The following is a 19,537-nucleotide window of genomic DNA, read 5'->3' as shown; positions in this document are numbered from 1 at the left end:
AGACTTTCCTTGCTGCTGCTACTGAATGTGTGGAACACCAGTGACTGTCCTATTCCTGCTGGCAAAAGGGTTATTTAACTCCTCAACTGCTCCTCCTCGAACTAAAAAAACCTCAGAGGCCCACTGCAAAGGCATTTGCAAAATATTTGGTGGGTAACGCTTGGCATCCATTTTCAGTGGGATGCCACAGTTTGAACAAGGTTTCAGCCCTTTCCCCATGTTTACTTTGTTCACTTTCCATTTGTTTCTTCCTCAGGGATAGGCAGTGTGCCCATGGAGATGTGTCCAATTGCAGCCTCACTGGATTCTTGCTCATTCTACTAAGACGGTTCCACTAAGTGACTGGTGGTATATCTAGAAGATATTAATGTTTTCCATGGGATGCTTCAGAAGTAGCAGATTATCCTCAAAAGGAAAGTGGCAGACTGCTGATGACCCAAGACATCACTCTCTAATTTCCATTTGGGGCTAAGAGGTCTGCATAATTAAGCTTCTACAGTTTCCTAGCATGCCAGAAGGATGTAATCTGGTGACAGACACCCATGCACCAATAACATCCTGCTTAGATGTCTGTTTTCGGGGCGGAGGGAGGTCAAGTCTGTTGAAAACCTGCAGTCAGTTCAGAATACAGCTACAAAGCTGTTAACAAGAATAGATTGCCAGTGTGTCTCTCTACACGATACATCTTATACAAGGATGCTCAAGTGTTGGGAAACACAATATTAGCTGGGAAACACAGTCAATTTCACCTCTCTACACAGAGCCAGTAGAGATAGCTCCTCAGGGCCAAGCTAGAAGTGACAAATTACACCTGAATGGCAAGTGAACAGACTCACATGTATTCCTCCCTGTTCACTTGCACTCTGCTTGCGCTCCACTATGTGATCGAGTGGAGTGCAAGTGGAGCGTAAGTGAACAGGGAGTAATACATGTGAGTCTGTTCACTTGCCATTCAGGTGTAATTCGTCACTTCTAGCTTGACCCTCAGAGGGTTTGTTAATTTCATCTTCACCTCCTGGAAGGTTTGGCAGATGGACATCTGCCTCGGCAGCTTGCTGGAAATGAGAATATAACTGAAGAACTGAATGAGAATATAACTGAAGAAGGGAGAATGATGTTGTAGACCACTTTGAGCCCCAGTGGGGAGAGAATTAGGGTATAAGTATCTAAATAAATATGTTCAGTTCAGTTTTATTTGTTGCAATCCTTGTTTGTAGCCATGCACTACAAACAAGTCAACAATACAGAAAAAAGAATACGGAAAAGAATAATACACTCTATAACAATTCATATCATAGTTAATAATGATGAAATTGTTAAAATTCTAGACCATTTGTTTCCTTGTTGAACATCCCCAGGCACAAAATTTTGCCACCTTAGTGGTGGTTTCGTCAAAACGATCAAAAAGGATAAGAGAAGAATAATAATTGTCAGATCTGCCTGAATACTTTGACAAGATTGGAACAAAATATATTTTCTGAATGTCCCTGTAAAATGAGCAACACAAAAGTACCTGATTGAAAGGAGCAGATACGCTGGGAGCATGGAGTACGTGAATCTTTCTCTTCAAGAAGGGTGGATGGTAGCACATTAAAGTGGGTCAGGGTAAAGGTTCTGTGGTATTTAGGGAATTCTAATGTATAGAAATGGTCTGCAGGGGCAAAATTAGAAGCAATTTTTCACAATTTAGAAGCAATAGAATCCAAATGTCTTAGATCAGTATTTGGGGATCTGTGCTGTGCGCCCAATGCCTTTCTCAGAGTACAGTCAGGATTGGTTCTGCTTGAGGCACATGGCTGGTTTCAAGCCTTATGGTTCTGGCTCAAATTAATATTTACCCTCTTTTGCCTAGATTAACCTCATTAATTCTCCTAGATAATTATCACTCAGGATAGGTGAGAGCTGTTGAGGAAAAATTTCAACTCTGTGGTTTTACCCTCCCAGTCCCAAAGCATCTTGAGTCCCTGGGAGCTAAAGAAATAATTAGACAACAAACATGGGATGTGGCCCTTCAAGCTGACAGAGCACAGGCCCAATCTGCTCCAGTGACCAGGAATTAAGGCAACATAAATATGAATTAGCATATGTTGCTAGTACTGAAAAAGTTTTTCTCTGGGCACAATTCGAAGCTGGAACCAGAGGCATTTTAAGCATTGTGTAATCTGCCTTGGGTCTCATTGAGAATGGCAGACTATTAAACAAACAAACAAACAAACAAACAAACAAACAAACAAACAAACAAACAAACAAACAAACAAACAAACGCTCCCATAAAAAACATGCTTGATTTTTGTGATCCTAATCAGATGTCCAGTTCTGGGTGCCCCCACCTTCTCCAAGGGCAAGATGGATGTCCACCACAGTTTGTCTTTCTCATGGGGAGAGGATGCCTTCTACAAACTCCTGCCATCTAGCTGATGATGAGTTTTGGGTGCCAGACAAGAATATTAATGCTCATTGAGTGTTTATTCAACTGTAAACAGACTGGCTTGTTGATTTTTTTGCTGCCGTTCATAACTTCCAGCAGACTTATTGCACTGTTATACTTAAAAGCTGGTTGTTTGTTTTAAATACATTGTCAGCTTCCCTGAGAACTTCAGTTAGTAGGTGAGGTTTAAATATTTGAAACAGACGGAGAACACCATGTTGTGGAGGGAGGGGAGCTGAACATTCCACAGGAAGGCATTTGTGATGATGAGGGTGCTGTCTTAAGCAGTTTGGTGGTTAAATAGGTTTTAAGTCTTAAAAATGGATTACAGATTGGAGCAAACAGTAATCAAGAACTTGGGGACTGTGTATAAGCCTCGCCCAGTGTAATCCTAAACATAGTTACTCCAGTCTAAGCCCACTGATTTCAAGGGGCTTACACTAGAGTAACTCTGCTTGGGGTTGCACTGACATTTGAGGTATGGAAGCCACAACTGCCCTGAGCCAGCAAATGTGTTCTGTTGCTGCAGCTATAGAAAGCCACGCCTATTTTTTTCCAATAACAAGTATTAAACATATAAAAAGGAACTTCCGTGATTTGTGCACATCTTGCAGCGCTACCGCTGCCTGTGATAAACCACAGAGCTTCGCTGCATCATCGATTTTCTTTTCGACTCCCTCCACACACGGGGGGGGGGGGTTGGGGGGGGAGGAAGTAAGAGGATCATTTCTGCAAAAGCAAACAAGGGAGAATATTGCTGTCTGATTAACTTCTGCACGGGCTGTATTCTCAGTGAAGCAGTGACTAATCCATTTCTTCCAGAAGAATGATCGTAATTTCAAGCTACAAGCGCTGCCATTTGCCTGTAGGAAAACCTCACAGCGAACCCAACTTGGAGGACAAAGCCCTAATTACTAAAAAGACAATCTTTGTTGATTTCAGCGGAGTCAGAGTTATATTTATAGGGCAGTCGCCATCTGTAACACTTTACAAAGTAACCTTTAGAAAGTCCAATTCCTTAAAGAGTTTACAATTTTAACAAAGACATGAGAATGTAATTATACCTATTTAGGGTTCAAAAGTTCCACATTTCCTCCCGGGTTGAACAGAGACTTGGAATTTTTAATGTCACTATGAAATTTCAGAATTTCAGGAAAACCTAGGCATTAGCTTAGCATAACTAGTGAATAGTCTCTTTTTCTTGATTAGATCTGAATTGCGTATCATTACATTTCACCCTGCATTTTATGTCCCCTCGACCCAGCTGTTTGTTTGTTTGTTTTCATACCTCCTACACAAAATGGCTGCAAGGGATCTACTCTGTACATGTGAATAAAAGAGTGCTAGTTTATGAACACTTATGCTGGGGGGAAAATGATGTTAGTTGGTTGCCACAATTCTCCTGTTTATTTTTGGTGCAACAGACCAACACAGCTACCTCCCTGACATACTGAGAATCTGTTTCAGTTGCAGATAAGGACTGAGCCCAAAGCGTCACAGAAGAGGAAAGGTTTGAACTTGGCCTTTAAAGAAGCAGAGAGGTGGTAACATGTTCTGGGCAGGAACTCCCGTCATAAACGGCAACAAAGAGGTCTCTTAAAAGAGGAGGAAGCTTTCTGGATTGTTGGAGGGGCACCTTTAAAAGATATAATTGGCATTCAGCCATTTCATTATATATAACAATAGTTTTTCAATGCAATCTTAAGCAACATTAGAGACTTCCAATCCTATGGCCTTCAGTGGGCTTAGAAGACCATAACTGCACCACAAAACAGTTCAAGGTGATCTCATAGAGGTGTTATTCAAGTCCAGTAGCTTCTTAAATACCAACAAGATTTCCAGAGTATAAGCTTTCAAGAGTCAAAGCTCCCCTTGTCAGTTACCTTCAGATCTGAAAGCTTCTCCCCTGAAAATCTTGTTAATTTTTAAGATGCTACTGGACTCAAATCTTGCTGTTCTACTTCATTGAAGAAGGGGTGGGTGGGTGGTGCACCAAGGCAAAACAAAGATGAAGAAACAATTAGTGCAGAGGCAAGGAATCTTTAATAATTGTACAACCCTTATGTGTTTTGCATGGAGCTTTGCCACGGGGGATCTTTCAATTATTTTTTAGTTTCCACATATACACTTAGCACTCTGCAACCAATTGATTCTTCATCTCCTACTTCCGACCAATATGGCTGCTCGCTTGAAACTGTTTACATTGTAAGTATTGTTTACCTATGCATTTCTTTTACAGAGATTGCCACAGACAGACTTTGAAAAAAAGATACACACACACCATGAGCGATGATGCTCTTTTCATAACCCCTTCAAACCTGGGAGCAAAAAACTGCAGCCTTTGATGGTAAGTTTCAAATTATTTGGCAAGAATGTTTCTACATGTTGCGAGACTCAAGACACACAGCCCATTTTCCTTCCGAAAAAAAAGAGTATCAGAGAGAAGAGCTACCATCTTATGGCAGCCAAGTTACCTGAAATTCAAAAGTTAAGATTGCTATGGTTTTATCCAGAAATTTTTGAATAATTGTAATCTATGTCATGTTAACCAAAGCCCACAGCCTCATTTCAGCATTATAACCCAAACCTTAGAGGTTTTATTTCTGCAAATTAAGCAATAGTTCTGCCTACTAGAATACAGAGATAAATACAATTGTTTAACACTAAGCACTAAAGTCACAATATGCAGACGATACCCACCTCTGTATCTCTGTCCTCAGCTTTGTGCTTGTTTCAAATTTTCTGCTACCATTCCCGATTGTATCAGCCCACTAACTGTCCTAACTGTTGTTGGTTATTGTATTTTGCTCAGTGAATGTCCTAGCAGTTGATTATATTATATTTCACTAGCACTGTGTAATCCACTTTGGGTTACAGTGAGAAAGATGGAGTATTTTATAATAATAATTATAATGATACTGATTATGCATGCAAGTTAGAGTGTACCCATATAAAACATAAATAATCCAAAAAGCAGGTCTTTTCCTGATAAACTCAGTGATGCATATATGTAGTTCAATAGTGGCAGTTCCAAGGATTACCTAAAAGTAGCAGTTCTCCTGCAGAGGAATTTCAAAGGGAGATTAGAAAGAGAGACGACTGAATTGCAACTGGTAATGAAGCTTGAGACAATGCATCCACCTGGGCTGAATCAGGACATAGACTTCCTGTCTCATTACCAAGGCTGATTTCTCTGCACACACACTACCCCTCTGCTTACCCCACCCTATTCGATTACGCCTGCTATTGTCATTCACTGGCTATTATCATTCGGCTTCTGTAATCGCTCCACTCTCCCTGGACTCACATTCTAGCTGTATCTGAAGAAGTGAGCTGTGACTCCCAAAAACTCATAACCTACCACAAATTTTGTTAGTCTTATAGGTGCTACTAAACTCTTGCTCTTTTCTTACCCAAGTTTGATATAAATGGATCCTACATAAAATTAGGCTTTAGTTTTCCAGTGGAAGTCTAAGATACATGATCATGAATTACTTGGTGACCAGGACTTTTTAAGAGCCTGACAAATGACCAAAGTTACCTTTGATAAACACAGTTTGCAGAAGTCTTTTTGAAAGTGAGAACAGTGTTTGGACAGTGGTCAGGGAGATCATCTGTGTTCACATCTCTGCCCTGCCACATCATTCACTGAGTGGCTTTGGGCTTGTCATAACATGCTTCACAGAATTGCCATTGAGAAGATGAAAATAAGAACCTAACTTATGCTGACTTGACCTTCTGTGAAAATGATGAAGAAAGAAATGAGTTGGTGCTGAAAGGGTACAGAAAGTCACTCTGGAAGTACCCCCACTTCCAGAGTTTTCAATAGTTCTTTGCAGGGAAGGTGCTGGAGAAATGGCCATTATACATCTCAAGAACGTGATGGCCCAAGAAAAGAGAACGTGGTCAAAGTCGAGCCATAACTGATGCCTTTCCCCAGTGAACACAGTCTCCTGTGTTACACAGGACACGCTCAGCCCATGTTTCTGTGAAGCTTCTCAGGTCTCAGCTCTGCAGCAAAGCAAGGAAGCAGCATTGCCGTGAACCCCCATGTAGGGAATGTTGACCATCCGCTGCAGTCTCATTTCAAACCAGCCTTGTGTCCTGAGTTTGAGGTTGCAAGTTTTATCCCAGCTCTGCTGGTGCAAATGCTGGAGACACTGACAAGGTGGTCAAAGGACCATACTGAGGCTTCTCCCTATCACCTCTCAGATTTGGGGAGGAGGAGGAGGTCATCAGCAGCAGCAGCAGCAGCGAGCTTTAAAAAATCCCTTCTCACGATACACCACCCTTTTGCCTGCCAAAGACCCTTCACCTGTGCCACCTGCAGGTCCCTCACACATATTAGATTTGAGCAGCTACCTGCCATCTAAGCCTCCTCCCTCCACGCTTCTCCTCCAAAAGCTTCCAAATGATCCGGCTTAGACTCCTCTGTTATCTAAATCTCCTTTGCTGCTGACCAAAGGCCACTACTGCCCATTCTAAGCCTCTTCCTGTGGTTGCAAGAGCAGGCAAAACGAATTGTTTCACACCTTCCATACTGCTTTTCACCTATATGCCTAATCTGAATTGGAGAAGAGGCTGATGATATTAGCCACCGTTCGTAGAACTGCCCCTTTGCATGACAGGCCACACATCCTAGCCCCAAAGATGGTTCAATACCATTAGGGCTGGTTCCAGGTTTTGGGGAGCCCTGGAAAGAGAGTGCACTGTCCCCATGCTCTCTACTAGGCTTCCCTTTTTGCTCTCCCACTCACATGCCCCCACTTGCCCACCCTTTGCCCACTTTCAAGCTCTCCCACCCCCTGCAATCACAGCACCCCACCCTGGTGTTGGGTGTTGGGTGCAGTTAGGAATGCCACTGCCATAGCCACTAGGAACACTGATGTTTTGTGCACCACCCACATGCTCTTCTCCAACAGGATGAGGCAGCATATGCAGCTGAGAGCAGACATGACAGAGCTCTCATAAGCAGGCAATGGAAGGGTGTTAATGAGCTTTCAGAAAACCACCAGTGGCACAGGGAGATCGAGAATGCCTCTTGCCAAGCAGAAGATCAGCATCATGGGTTGAAGGGGAAAAGCTGCTCTAAATACACACACCCTCAGTCCTCTCTTGCACCCCTCCCCCCCACTTGATGTGCAGCAGGCACAAAAGGGATTCACTTTACCTTTTTCATGCAGGGAGCAATAAAGCAGAGACTCGCTATCAATTAGAAACAATGGCCCAGTCCCAAAGTGCTGTTTGTTGGTTCCATAATCACACAGAGGTGGAGATGCCATGGGCCACATCCAGGCTTAATATTATTCCTTGATCTTACACTAGACAGCCCCAAGCTAAGATGAACATATTTTGCACTTTATGAAGTAGGATGGAGGAGAACCGGAGGAAAGGAAGCAGAAATATATTCTCCTTGTATTTTTATTTCATTCCCAAGGGCAGGTTTGGTTGCTGTCCAACATCATCTGGTGGTCCCAAGAACCACATTGCTGGTCATCGCCAACACCAGCTGTAGTCCTGCTGTTTTTAAAAGGACAAGAAAATGTGTTCGCCTTCAAACAAAAAGCAACTGAGCTGCAGAGACCAGGGTGCACCACTGTCTCCTCAGTTTTCTTCATTCCACGGAGGAGTCACCTGCAGTTCTTAATAGGTAAAGGTAGTCCCCTGTGCAAGCACCGAGTCATTACTGACCCATGTGGGGGGGACGTTGCATCACGACGTTTTCTTGGCAGACTTTTTATGGGGTGGTTTGCCTTTGCCTTCCCCAGTTCTTAATAAACTTCTGGTTTTACCAGTCAGACATACACAACTTCAAGACCCAGGCACATTCACAAGGCCATGCCCAGAAAGATTCTGTAACCGCTCCGTTTTTAGAACTGGCTTTTCTCCTCATGTCCTCCTATCCTATGGTTACGATCAGGCAAAGAGACTAGCCAAACAGAATGAGGATATAAAATGCCAAACTGATATTGCTAGCTTACAAAATGAGGATGTGTGGTCAAATTTTCAAAATAAGCTGTCAGTTTACTTAACATCCTTAGAAATAAATGGTTTCAGAAGAGCGTTCACCCTAGCAAGGTGCTTGGCCCTTCCTTCTGCAGATACAATAAAATCCTCTATCTGGAAAGGCTTTACTCCTGTCTGTTAAGAAAGGTGGAAACTACAGAGCACGTTTTTTAGCTGCCCGTATTATAGGGAAGCTTGGGATGAGATGATCACACCATTATTAGGTAAAATCTCTGATCTCACTGAAAAAGCTAGACTTGATGGTTTCCTATTTGATAAGAGTGCCAAGGTTACTTATCAAATAGCCAGATACTGTTGGGTGATATTCAGATCTCGGAAATTATATTGTACTGTAGCTAGATCTTAAGTTCAAATTCTTTTAGTTGTTCTATTGTATGTCTTGAATTTCTATTTTTAGTGTAACTGCGTTATATGATTGGTCAAATGACCATAAATAAAGAGCGAATGAATGATCATCTTTATCTCACGTCAGCTCCTCAGCAAAACTCGTTAAGTTGATCACTGACTGCACAGGCTCTTCCCACACTCCCATTTCTGTACATTAGTGCAAAATTGAGTGTGGGAATTTGTTACCCACAATGCAATGTGCTGGATAAGCTACTGGTGCATCAGTATAGGCTGTGAAGAAGCACCTTTGCTTCTAGGACTCATAGAACCAGAATGCTGGAGCCCCAAAGGCACACTTGTGCAAATAATCAACTGGTCCCAACATCCTTGAGATCCACAGATGTTTCTTACTCTCAGTGGCATTTGGATCAGGTCACTGGGAGCACAGCACCAAAAGGACTTTTCAGTGGGAATCTGCTTGCGCTGTGCTAATGCATCTTGCAGGGCCAGAACTAGCTACTATGTTTATGAGAGGAAGGGGCAGTGCTCAGTTCAGCTGGAGAGACATGGCAAAGCCAAGAGCTTCTGGATTCCCATCTCCCTACACAGTTATCCTTGAGAAGGCTCACGTTAGTTTTCACAGCAGAGCTGCTTCCATGGCTTGGCATGTTTACCATCAGCCAGCCTCAAGGAGTGCATGCTTCCACTGGAGAGAAGAACCCAGACTCTATAATTGACTGCCAATGGTCCGAAAAGTCTGCCATACACACACACACGCAACTTTCTTTGTGATATGTTTCAACTGTTGTAACTAACTTTGAGAGCTAATCTTGGCTGAAATGTGGGACGCAAAGAATAAGCAAATAAACAGGGAAGACAAGCTAGTTGTCATGGGGCTCAAATTCTAGGATACACAAGAAACTGCCTTATACCAAGTCAGGCCATTGGTCTACGAAGGGCAGTATGACCCCTCTGAGAGGCAGTGCCAGCTCTGTCCAATGACAGACTCAGCACCAGCCGGCACATTCTGCTCTCAACACCGCTGGAAAAGTTTGCAGGAGCCTTCAGGGGAGAAAGCAAGAAAGCATGCAGCAAAGGCTCTGTGCGTGTGCCCATGTGAACACAGCAAGACACCTTTAAACAAAGTGCTTAATTTCTCAAATGTGCTGAAGTCTGCCTTGACACCACATCACCTAACATGACAGTTCTTTCCCATAGCCCAGGATGGATAGAGGCTGGCTAACAGCCCTCTGAACATGCCCAGAAAGGCTTTCATTTTCAGAAGTATTTTATATGATCTTGCTTCCATAGAGAACTCGGGTACTTGGTGCTGAACACATGAACAGTCATTGAAGCGTCACATTACAACCCCTCCCCTAGTAGTCAGACACAAGCACTCTGTACATGGTCAGTAACATTTTACTTTAGCACAAGAATACTGGGCTCTGGCATTGAAAATGGGTTGGGGTGCCTATTGTCCCAGCAGCACTGAATAATGGCATTACAAATAGAAGGGGATGGGGGTGGAGGGAACAGCCGCTCTCTGGCACTAATAAGAAGTCTGGGTGGGGGCTACCTGCCAGAGAGCCCTGGTTCAAATCCAGCACTGTATGGGTAGGCTGGACTAGACAACTCACCCTTCTTCCTACTGGAGATCTAAACTTGCTTCCATCATTCTCCTCCCTTCCATTTTATCTTCTCAACAACCCTGAGAGGTAGGTGAGGCTGTGAGAGTATGATGGCTCAAGGTCACTCAGCAAGCGTCCCTGGCAGAGTGGGGATTCGAATCTGGGTTTCCCAGTTTCTGGTCCCACACTAGCTACTACTCCAGCTGCCTCTCGAAGTCTTTATGTCTCCTCTGGAAGAAAAAGCCCTACCTGAAAGCTTGGGGGGGGGGATAGTCCCGGGCGCCCCCGGCCAGCAGGAGGCAGCCTCCCGAGGGCTCCCCGCTCCCCAGATTCGCGTACCTACCTTTCGGCTCAGGAGCGTGCAGGTGGCGGCGAGCGCGCCCCTCTGCCGAGCACCGCGTTCAGCCGCTGCGCCCCGGTCGAGGACTCCGGGCGGAGTTGAGCGCGCACATGCTTCGCCGAGGCTGCAGGCTCTCGGCGCGCCGATCGCGCTCCCCCAGAGCCATGTGCGGCTCAGCTGGGAGGCGCCCGGGAGCCTCAGCCCTTCCTTCCTTCCTTCCTTCCTTCCACCCGGATCCGGAGCGCGACCGGGGCAGCTTAGCGCCGCGGCTGCCCAGCGTCCTCCTCCGCTCGCTGGGGACCCCTCCAGCCACTCAGCGGCGCGCCTGGCCGAGGGCTCGGGGCACACCTCCGCAGGCGCCGCGGGACTAAGCGGAGCGTTGCCATTCTCTGCCTTTTGGAGGCTCTGCTCGCCACGCCGGGAACCGTCTGCAAATTCGCGCTTTGTTCTCCGCAAGAAGAAGCAGGCGAGCAAGCGCGCCGAGGACCGCGGCCCGCCTGCGCGCTCTCCCTCGCCAGCCCGGAGAAGCTGCTCTCGGCTGGTTCAAGCCCGAGGGGCAGATGGAGCAAAGCAGCAGAGGAGAGACGCGTTCCCCGCGGGCTCGGAGTGCCTAGGAGTGCTGCCGCTTGCGCCGCGCTGGGGGCCGTTTGGAAGGCAATTAATTAAGAGCGACGGGCTCTCAGGAGACAGGGGAGGGGATGGAAAGCACGGCGGAAAGCCACGCAACAAATCGTGGTTGCATTTTGTGCGCTTATCTGTAAATCAGAACGAGAGAACGACGTTTTTGCAGACTCTCAAGACAGGCGCAGTTAATTGCCAGGCAGAGAAAGGTCAGCCACAGAGAACTGGCATCTGCCTGCTCTTTCTCAACCCGCAAGAGACCACCCCCTCCGCTCCAGGATCCGAGAAGAGGGGACTTTTCCGGGGATGCTACATAAGGGGGAATCAAACGGGCCTTACTGGTCTATTCTGGGATTCTTTTGAATTTACTGCAGGCAACTAAGTTTGCAGTGCCATAATTGTTGATTTATGTAATGGAGGTTCTCAAGCATACCATCCTTTCCAAACATGGTGCCCCTCTAGTTTTTAAAAGCAATGGCTGAAAGCACTTTCTGTGTTAGGTTGCAGGCATGTGGCCATCACAGAGCTGGTGGTTTCACTTTGCCTGGCCTGCTGCCCCCACTAAGCCTCTTAGAACACTATCTGGATTGTCATCCGCTGGCCTGAGAACTTGTCTGCTTATTCCATACTGAAAAGAAAACATTACATAATTGTATGTTATTTTAAAACTATGCTATGCGATCCAAATACACCAGTGAAAGAGAGACGAAACATCTAAAGTGGATAGTGGGGTTTTTTTTTAACATGCTCAATATTAAAGCTCGTTGACTTCTTTGTGAGTTTATTTTCTATCTTTACCAACAGGAACAAAAATAAGGACAGGGAGAGAGGCTGTTTCTTTTTTTAAAAGTTGCAAAAGTGAATTTTTTCTTGAAAAAGAATGGTAAACTCAAAACATATTGGGCAAACTTTTAAAAACAAACTCAGTTTTTACCTTTAATCTTCCAAAGCATCTTGAGATACTTTCCTTCTGTTTCTTCCTTTAAATAATTACAGCCAGCGTGGTTTAGTGGTTAGAAGAGATTCAGGTTTGAATCTCAGGTCTTCCATGGAAGTTTGTGCGATGACCCTGGGCCAAGACAGGTAGCCATGTTAGTCTGTTTGCAGCAGTAGAAAAGAGCAAGAATCTAGTCACACCTATAAGACTAACAAAATTTGTGGTAGGGTGTGAGCTTTCATGAGTAACAAAAACTCATATCCGCCCACAAATTTTGTTAGGCCAGTCTCTCTTTCTCAGCCTCACTTACTTAACAAGGTTGTTGTGAGGATAACATAGAGGGAAGGAGAAAGAACCACCATTGGGAAGAAAAGTGGAGCATAAATAAATAAATACATAACATGTTTTTTTAGTGGCCCTTTTGCACTGATGGCCAGGTTGGGTCCAGCGTACGGATGGGTGACCACCTGCTGGACTGGCTTGTGTCCTGGTCACTGGTTGCAAACAGGAGGCTGCAGTTTCAGATTGCTTTGCGATATCCCTTCCCAACGGTGCAGTGCAGCGCAATCCGTTTTTAACACAGGCACATTCTCACGGAAACCACTTGAGTTCTCCCTCCCCCATTACCAGAGAGAGGGCTCTTTCAGGAATTTTTAAAACACTAGCAGTTGCTAAAGGTGCTACTGGACTCTTTACTATTTTGCGACTACAGTCCAGACTAACACGGCCAACTCCTCTGGAACTATCATTGTAATGCTTCTTTGAATTCCTAGCTTTCATTTTGTAAAGAAAAGTGGTGTCTCGCTTCCTTTCACTGCTACTGAAATGGCATTAGGCAATTCTTCTTCCTGCTCCTAGTTTTGCTGTATGAGGCAAGGCTGGGTGCACATAGTAATTCTACAACTTCATGAAAACAAGTCCTCGATATTCACTTTGCTTAGAATCTCAGTTTCAGTTTGTTTGAAAGTAACTTGCCGAGCCCCTGTGGCTTCAAAGATATCCGTGCCGGCAGCGCTTGCTGACATTTCAGAATAGTTGGCAGTGGGGCTTCAGTGCCCTACGCAACTTTTCATATTATCCTCATGACTGGCAAAAGTACAATTATGAAAAATAAGAGAAACTATACGTATTTGCATAATTTATACTGGTTGCAGAATGGGGATTCCTGATGCATAGGGTTTTGGGGGGACAGAATTTAGACGGTACTGGCACAGAACTGCTGCACCATAGCGGTTAAGTGGTTGGGCTGTGAATCAGCACTTTGCTGGTTCAAATCCCACTACCGCCATGAGCTCAACAGAGATCTTTGGGTAAGCCTCTCCTCTCAGCCCCACCCACCGCTGTGTTATGGGGATAATAACAATACTGACTTTGTTCACTGCTCTGAGTGGGGCACTAATCTATCTAAAAGAGCAGCATAAAAGCACAGTTATTATTATTAATACTGCTCTATTTGTGCTACCGCAAAAGGGAGTGATCTATAACTTCTTCCAAAGGCAACTGCCACCTTGCAAAGAAGAATGGCTTGTCTAGTTAACAGCATGGACTGGTAATAGCTACACTAGAATAGATTGTCCAGTGCTTCCATAAGGAAATGGATTTTTTTTCCAGCTGGTGATAGCACTCTTCCCTACCCTCCAGCCCTGCCCCAGTGCAAGACCTTATTAACATGCACAGCTTAAGGCCACCCTGGCAAAAAGTAAACCAGCAACACCGAAGCTTCCTTCCTGCCTTTTCCCATTCAAAGCTGTTTTAAATTAGCACTGTGTTGTCAAACAAGCTCTAATTTCTTCTAAACAAACAAAAAAAACCCCCAATGACTTGGTTCACCGCTCTGAGTGGGACATTCATCTATCCAGAAGGGCAACATATAAGCACGCTGTTGTTGTTATATTATTATTAATTTTAATGCAGAGGCAGCATTCTTGTATACATTGTTAGGGTTCTCATGTGATCATGCACTACAGTTGTCGTCTGATCTAAAAGAAAAACCTTGTCTGCCTTAGTGCCTTTAGTGATGGAAAATATTGTGAAGTCACAGCTGACTTATGCTGACTCCATGGGGTTTTCAAGACAAAAGACAACAGAGGTAGATTGCCATTGCTTGCCTATGCAGGGCAGGCGGGGAAGAAACTTTACCTGGATTTCCTTGGTGGCCTCCCATCCAAGTACTAACCAGGGCCAATGCTGCTTAGCAGCCAAGATCTCACAAAATTAGACTACCCTGGGCCATATCTTTAACAGCAGTTTACAAAAGCCTGGAATTAAACATTTTTGCCTCCTAATGTTTGTACATGAAGCCACTATGAAAGGTATGGCTATAAAGGCTGGCTGAAAAGTTGGTCAGATCATGCACTTAAAAATAGGCATGCCAAAAGAGTGCATTGCATGACATCCTGTGTCCCCCTATTATTTATTCCTTTCCCCACAAATTCAGGGGAAACCAGCTAAAGTGGCTCTTAGTAACAGGGAAGCACCAGGGCATGTTTCTTCTTAGCCGTTGTAGGAGTAGGCAACAGGGAAGATGTCAAGAGAGACCTCAGAAGAAGGTCTTGTGAGATCATGCAAAAGTTATTTATTTTGATGGCAATTAAGAATGGATGGATCAGCAGCTTGGAGGCAAGGAAGGAAAGGCATGTAAATTTAACTAAGAGGAGACACTTGAAGCAATATTACGTAGATAAATTAGAATTTGGGGATTTCTCTGCCGTTCAGGGAAATGAGAAGAGGCAGCATCCTGAATGCATTTTAGTCTATAACTTTATCTCACAAGCTAAGACTACTATATTTTTTTCACACGGTAATTTTATCAGAAAGATTTACTCCACAGGAAGCTGATGAATGACATTTAAAGGACTCATTCCAGATCAGGTCTTTAATCCAGTGGTGGCTCTTTAGTGATGAGTTAAAAGAGTGCGCATATGGGGAGGTGTACCTCTCATCACATCTCCGCACTGAAAAGCATCGCTTGCTAATTGCACCTGACATCAGACTGCACATTAATTGCATATCAAGTTTCTGTTAAGATACTGCGATGCAGGCGAGTTCCAAAAGTTGGCAAATCTAAATCATAATAACTACCATTTGTTTAGTGCTTGCTTTTCCAGCACTCAGGATACTTCATATGCAATATATTATTGCAATCTTTACCACAATCCTGTGAGGTTGTATTATTATCTCAACAATGGTTTCCCCCTGAAATTTCACTCCAAGAATGAAATTTGTTTGTTTATTTACTTCATTTATGCCCTACTTTTCTCCCCCAAAGGAACCCAAAGTAGCATACAACATTATCCCCTTCTCCATTTTATCCTCAGAGTAACCCAGTGAAGTAGATTAGGCTGAGAGAGTGTGACTAGCTCAAGGCCACCCAGCAAACTTCCATAGCAGAATGGAGATTTGGATCTTGGTCTCCAAAATCTTGATTTGACACTCTAACCACTACTAAACACTGCCTCTCTTGTACATTAATGAAGTAACACAAAAACAGTGCTTGGGACAGGGCACTTCCTGATTCGTAGAGCCACCTCTTAGCAGCTCTATCAACAATTGCCAAGAGTGGACTGCAAAGTTAAAATGGCTCAGTGGCAAACCAAACCGTAGATGCTACAAGGGTCTAGCGACAACCATTAAAATACATTCAAAATAAATATTTATTATACAGCTTACACAGTAATAAAATTAAAAATGAAGGGCCTGAATGTCAGGCTACATAGGAAAGCTTTAGATAAGCTGTAACATTCTCCAAACACAGTTGATAAACATGCCAAATGACCAACACAAGAAGACTACATGTGTTTCAGCCTAAGGGACTTCCTCAGTGGTCAATGTTATTATCTCATATGGTGTGTGCTGTGATGTAAATTATTGCAGCAGGCCATGGATCCCTTCACACGGTAACTACACTCACAGAAAGCTCTTCATTGCTGTTATATTCTGGAATTAAGTTTCCAGTCTTTCTGGTTGTGTGTCTCATCAATCTGTAATTGGAATCAAACGGCCAAATGGCAAACCAAGGCTAGGGCTCCTGCAGCCCTACAAGTCAGTGCCGTGAGGGCTGTTCAGTTCAGTGGTGCCAAGAGTGGCTATTAGTTCACCCATTGCTTCTTCCTGCAAAGAGGCAGCAGTGTGGGAGGAATCAACTGGTAAACTGACTCTGATTATTATTGCCATGGAAGGATCTGACCCAAGTTGCCCCTGCGATACCAGCAGAGTTGCTGGAGCTTCGGCCCACTTGCCCCTCTGCTGTCCTGCAGGGCAGTGGCCAACCTGGAAATTTCCCTGAAATGGGCAGTCCAGATCTGGTCATTACTTGCTAGAATTCGTAGTGATTTAGAACCCACCTTTGCTCCAGGATCAACAAACTTCTTTTTAAAGCATGGTGCTATCAGTTAAATCAGCCAATCTGGATCTATAGTTTATTGATCCAGAGCACAGATGTAGTTAAATAGATTTTGTTAAAGATGACCATTTTTTTAAAAAAAACACCATCCTGCTCAGCATAGCAAAAGGAAACAGTTTTGTCTGACATGTAGATATCAGGAGGAGGTGCAAAATATTGTGGTTAGCAGGGCTTTTTTTCTGGGAAAAGAGGTGGTGGAACTCAGTGGTGGAACTCAAAACTGCACAATGACGTCACTTTGGGTCAGTTGGAACAAGGGGGGAGTTTTTTAAAGTTTAAATTGCCCTCAGCGAAAATGGTCACATAGCCAGTGGCCCAGCCCCCGGATCTCCAGACAGCGCTGCTTGGCAGCGCGGAGGGCAATCAAAACTCCCCTCTGTCTGGAGATCAGGGGGCGGGGCCACCAGCCATGTGACCATTTTCAAGAGGTGCTGGAACTCTGTTCCACCATGTTCCTGCTGAAAAAAAGCCCTGTTAGAATGGCTGTGGATGTTAATTGAACAAGGGATCCCCCCCTGGAGAAAAAAAGGTTGCATTAAAATGGACCCAGAATATAAAAACAAACCAAGCATGTTCTGTTCTCCTTCAAGAATCTCTCTTCTCATTTGATTAACTCAGATGCCACTTTGCGTTTTAGAAAGGAACATAGCTATGGGTATTGAACATGACTTCTGAACCCACTCATGCTGACGCAGAGATAAAATCAAGTACAAAAGCAGGTCAGCTGAAAACATCTTGCCTTTTCTTTATCCGCAAGCCCTCCTCTTTTTCCCTGTTGTACTCGGGTGTCTCCCTTTACCTCCCTCCTTCCAGCGCCGAGGGAAGTTTCTTGGGGAAACCCACATTCACCAATATAGAATTCTTTGCCTGATGGGAGATGAGACGTCCTGCTGCCGTTTTCTCTCTACTCCGGCACTGAGGCGTAGAAACAGAAGCAGTCATCACAAAGAACAGAATGAGTCACGCCATGGTGCACCCAGCCTTGCCCGCTTCAGTGCCCTTTTCCAGCCAGTGATGAGGTGACCTGATACTTACCGTAAGAAGCTAGGTCTACTCAATATGTGACATCTGGGCAATGCTTTGCATCACAATGAACACGGCTTGGAAACACAAAACTGGAAGCTATTTCTGTTTATTGAAGTCATGCAGGAGAAACCATCTCTGTATTTGTTCTTTCTCTCCAGTATGCTTGAATCCTGCCATTCCTCCACAGACCTCAAAGCAATGCATTTGGTTCTAACTTCCTTATTTTATCCTCACAACAACCCTGCACGAAAGGTTAGACTGACTGGCCCAAGGTTACTGAGCAAGCTTCATAGCAAAGTGAGGATTTGAACATGGGTCTTGTTGGTCTTAGTTCAACACAAGCCCCTCAGCAGCAGTGCCCTGCACAAACCTGAATAGTCATCCAACTGAGGCTTGCCTTCCAGGGCTCTGGAACAATTCTCCCATGCATCTTGCCCAAGAGGAGTTTTGCCTTTAGACATGCATGTGCATGGGAGCCAGTAAGGTGTAGTGGATAAAGTGTAGGATTACGATCTGGCAGACCCAGGTTCAAATCCCCACTCTGCCATGGATATTTACTGGGTGGCCTTGTGCCAGTCACACACTCTCATCCTAACCTACCTCAAGGGGTTGTTGTGATGATAAAACTGAGGAGAGAGGAATGTAAGCTGCTTTGGGTTTCCATTGGGGAGAAAGGCAGGGTATAAATGAACTAGATAAATAAATGAATGAATTGCTCTCATGCTGCTGCACGTACCTTCTGGGATCTTCTTCTTCTCAGTAATGTGTGTGTAAAATAGATGCTGGAGGAGGTAACTGGTGAGGGAGAAGAAGCCAGCATTCCTCTTTGCTAGCCTTCCTCCTGCGGCCTGCAAGCCAGACATCCAAAACGAACTGGGCCAGCCAGGAACCACCCCAGGCACGTGTGGAGAGTGATATATAGAGACCAGCCCTCAACCAACTTGGGCTGGCACACTGAAGAAAAGCAAGTAGCCCTGATTTGGGGGTCTGAAGAAGTCGAGGGAGTGGAGCTCAGAGGACGTGCCCCCGAGGCTGGTTCCTCTCCAAAAACATTATTTGCAGTGGCAAGGGAGGCTTCTCTCATGGCCAGAAGTTGCTCTTTGGCATGGCTTCTGCAGGCCTAATTCTCCTCACTAAAAGATGCAAGCAGGACTACCCTTCTGCACTGTATAGAAGTGGCAGTGAGGGATGGGAGAATTTGTTTCAGATGATGTAGTTCTCTAAGCTCAATTCCTTCCCATTCACCTGTGAGATTTTCATGGGTCTCATCTTTTGCATCCTCTCATTTTTTCTTCTCAAGTCATGAAGTAAATTCATTGGTGCCCAGCTGTGGTTTGCAGTGATATGAACTCCCTCTAGAAAGATGGGATACTGCATTTCTTCTCTGGGCACCACCTGCAGCATATTGAGTGAGTCTTCCCCATGTAGTCATCTGGTCTCTTGGGTTTGCCACTGCAGGAGACTGCAGCTTCCTGGGTGCGAGCAAAAGTTTAGCTCAGCTAGAAACATCTGCCTCTGAATTTAATTATCCTGCTCCAAGAGGTAAATATATAGATGAAGTATCTATTCTGAGTCAGGGGCTGATCATGCTTACCACGCTTCCTCCTCCTCCTCCTCCTCTCCTCCTCCTCCTCCTCCTTATAATTACAGCTGCTTTTTAGTAACTTCTCTGCTTCTCTTTTAGCTATTGACTGCAATTATTCCAGATATAGCGATTTTTCCATTTGAATCAGTTGTAACGTTTGGAAGTCTTCTCCAAGAGTCTTGTTCCAGATTGTCGGTGCAATTCTAAGCGGAGTTA

The 19,537-nt window shown here is 44.6% G+C and overlaps 1 protein-coding gene across 1 annotated transcript in view; it reads right to left on the bottom strand.

Moving 5' to 3' along the window:
- KCNS1 (potassium voltage-gated channel modifier subfamily S member 1) overlaps positions 1–19,537 on the bottom strand; it is a 73,794-nt gene that overhangs the window by 22,980 nt on the left and 31,277 nt on the right. Inside the window, exons 2-3 of the mRNA XM_054980440.1 lie at positions 17,510–17,625; positions 10,754–11,288 (exon numbers count right to left, since the gene is read on the bottom strand). Of these exons, the coding sequence (XP_054836415.1) occupies positions 10,754–11,288; positions 17,510–17,625 (651 nt within the window). The remainder of the gene's footprint in view (positions 1–10,753; positions 11,289–17,509; positions 17,626–19,537) is intronic.

Source organism: Eublepharis macularius, chromosome 5, assembly GCF_028583425.1.
Source record: "Eublepharis macularius isolate TG4126 chromosome 5, MPM_Emac_v1.0, whole genome shotgun sequence".
NCBI classification, from domain to species: Eukaryota; Metazoa; Chordata; class Lepidosauria; order Squamata; family Eublepharidae; genus Eublepharis; species Eublepharis macularius.
This window is presented reverse-complemented; position numbering and strand designations above follow the sequence as displayed.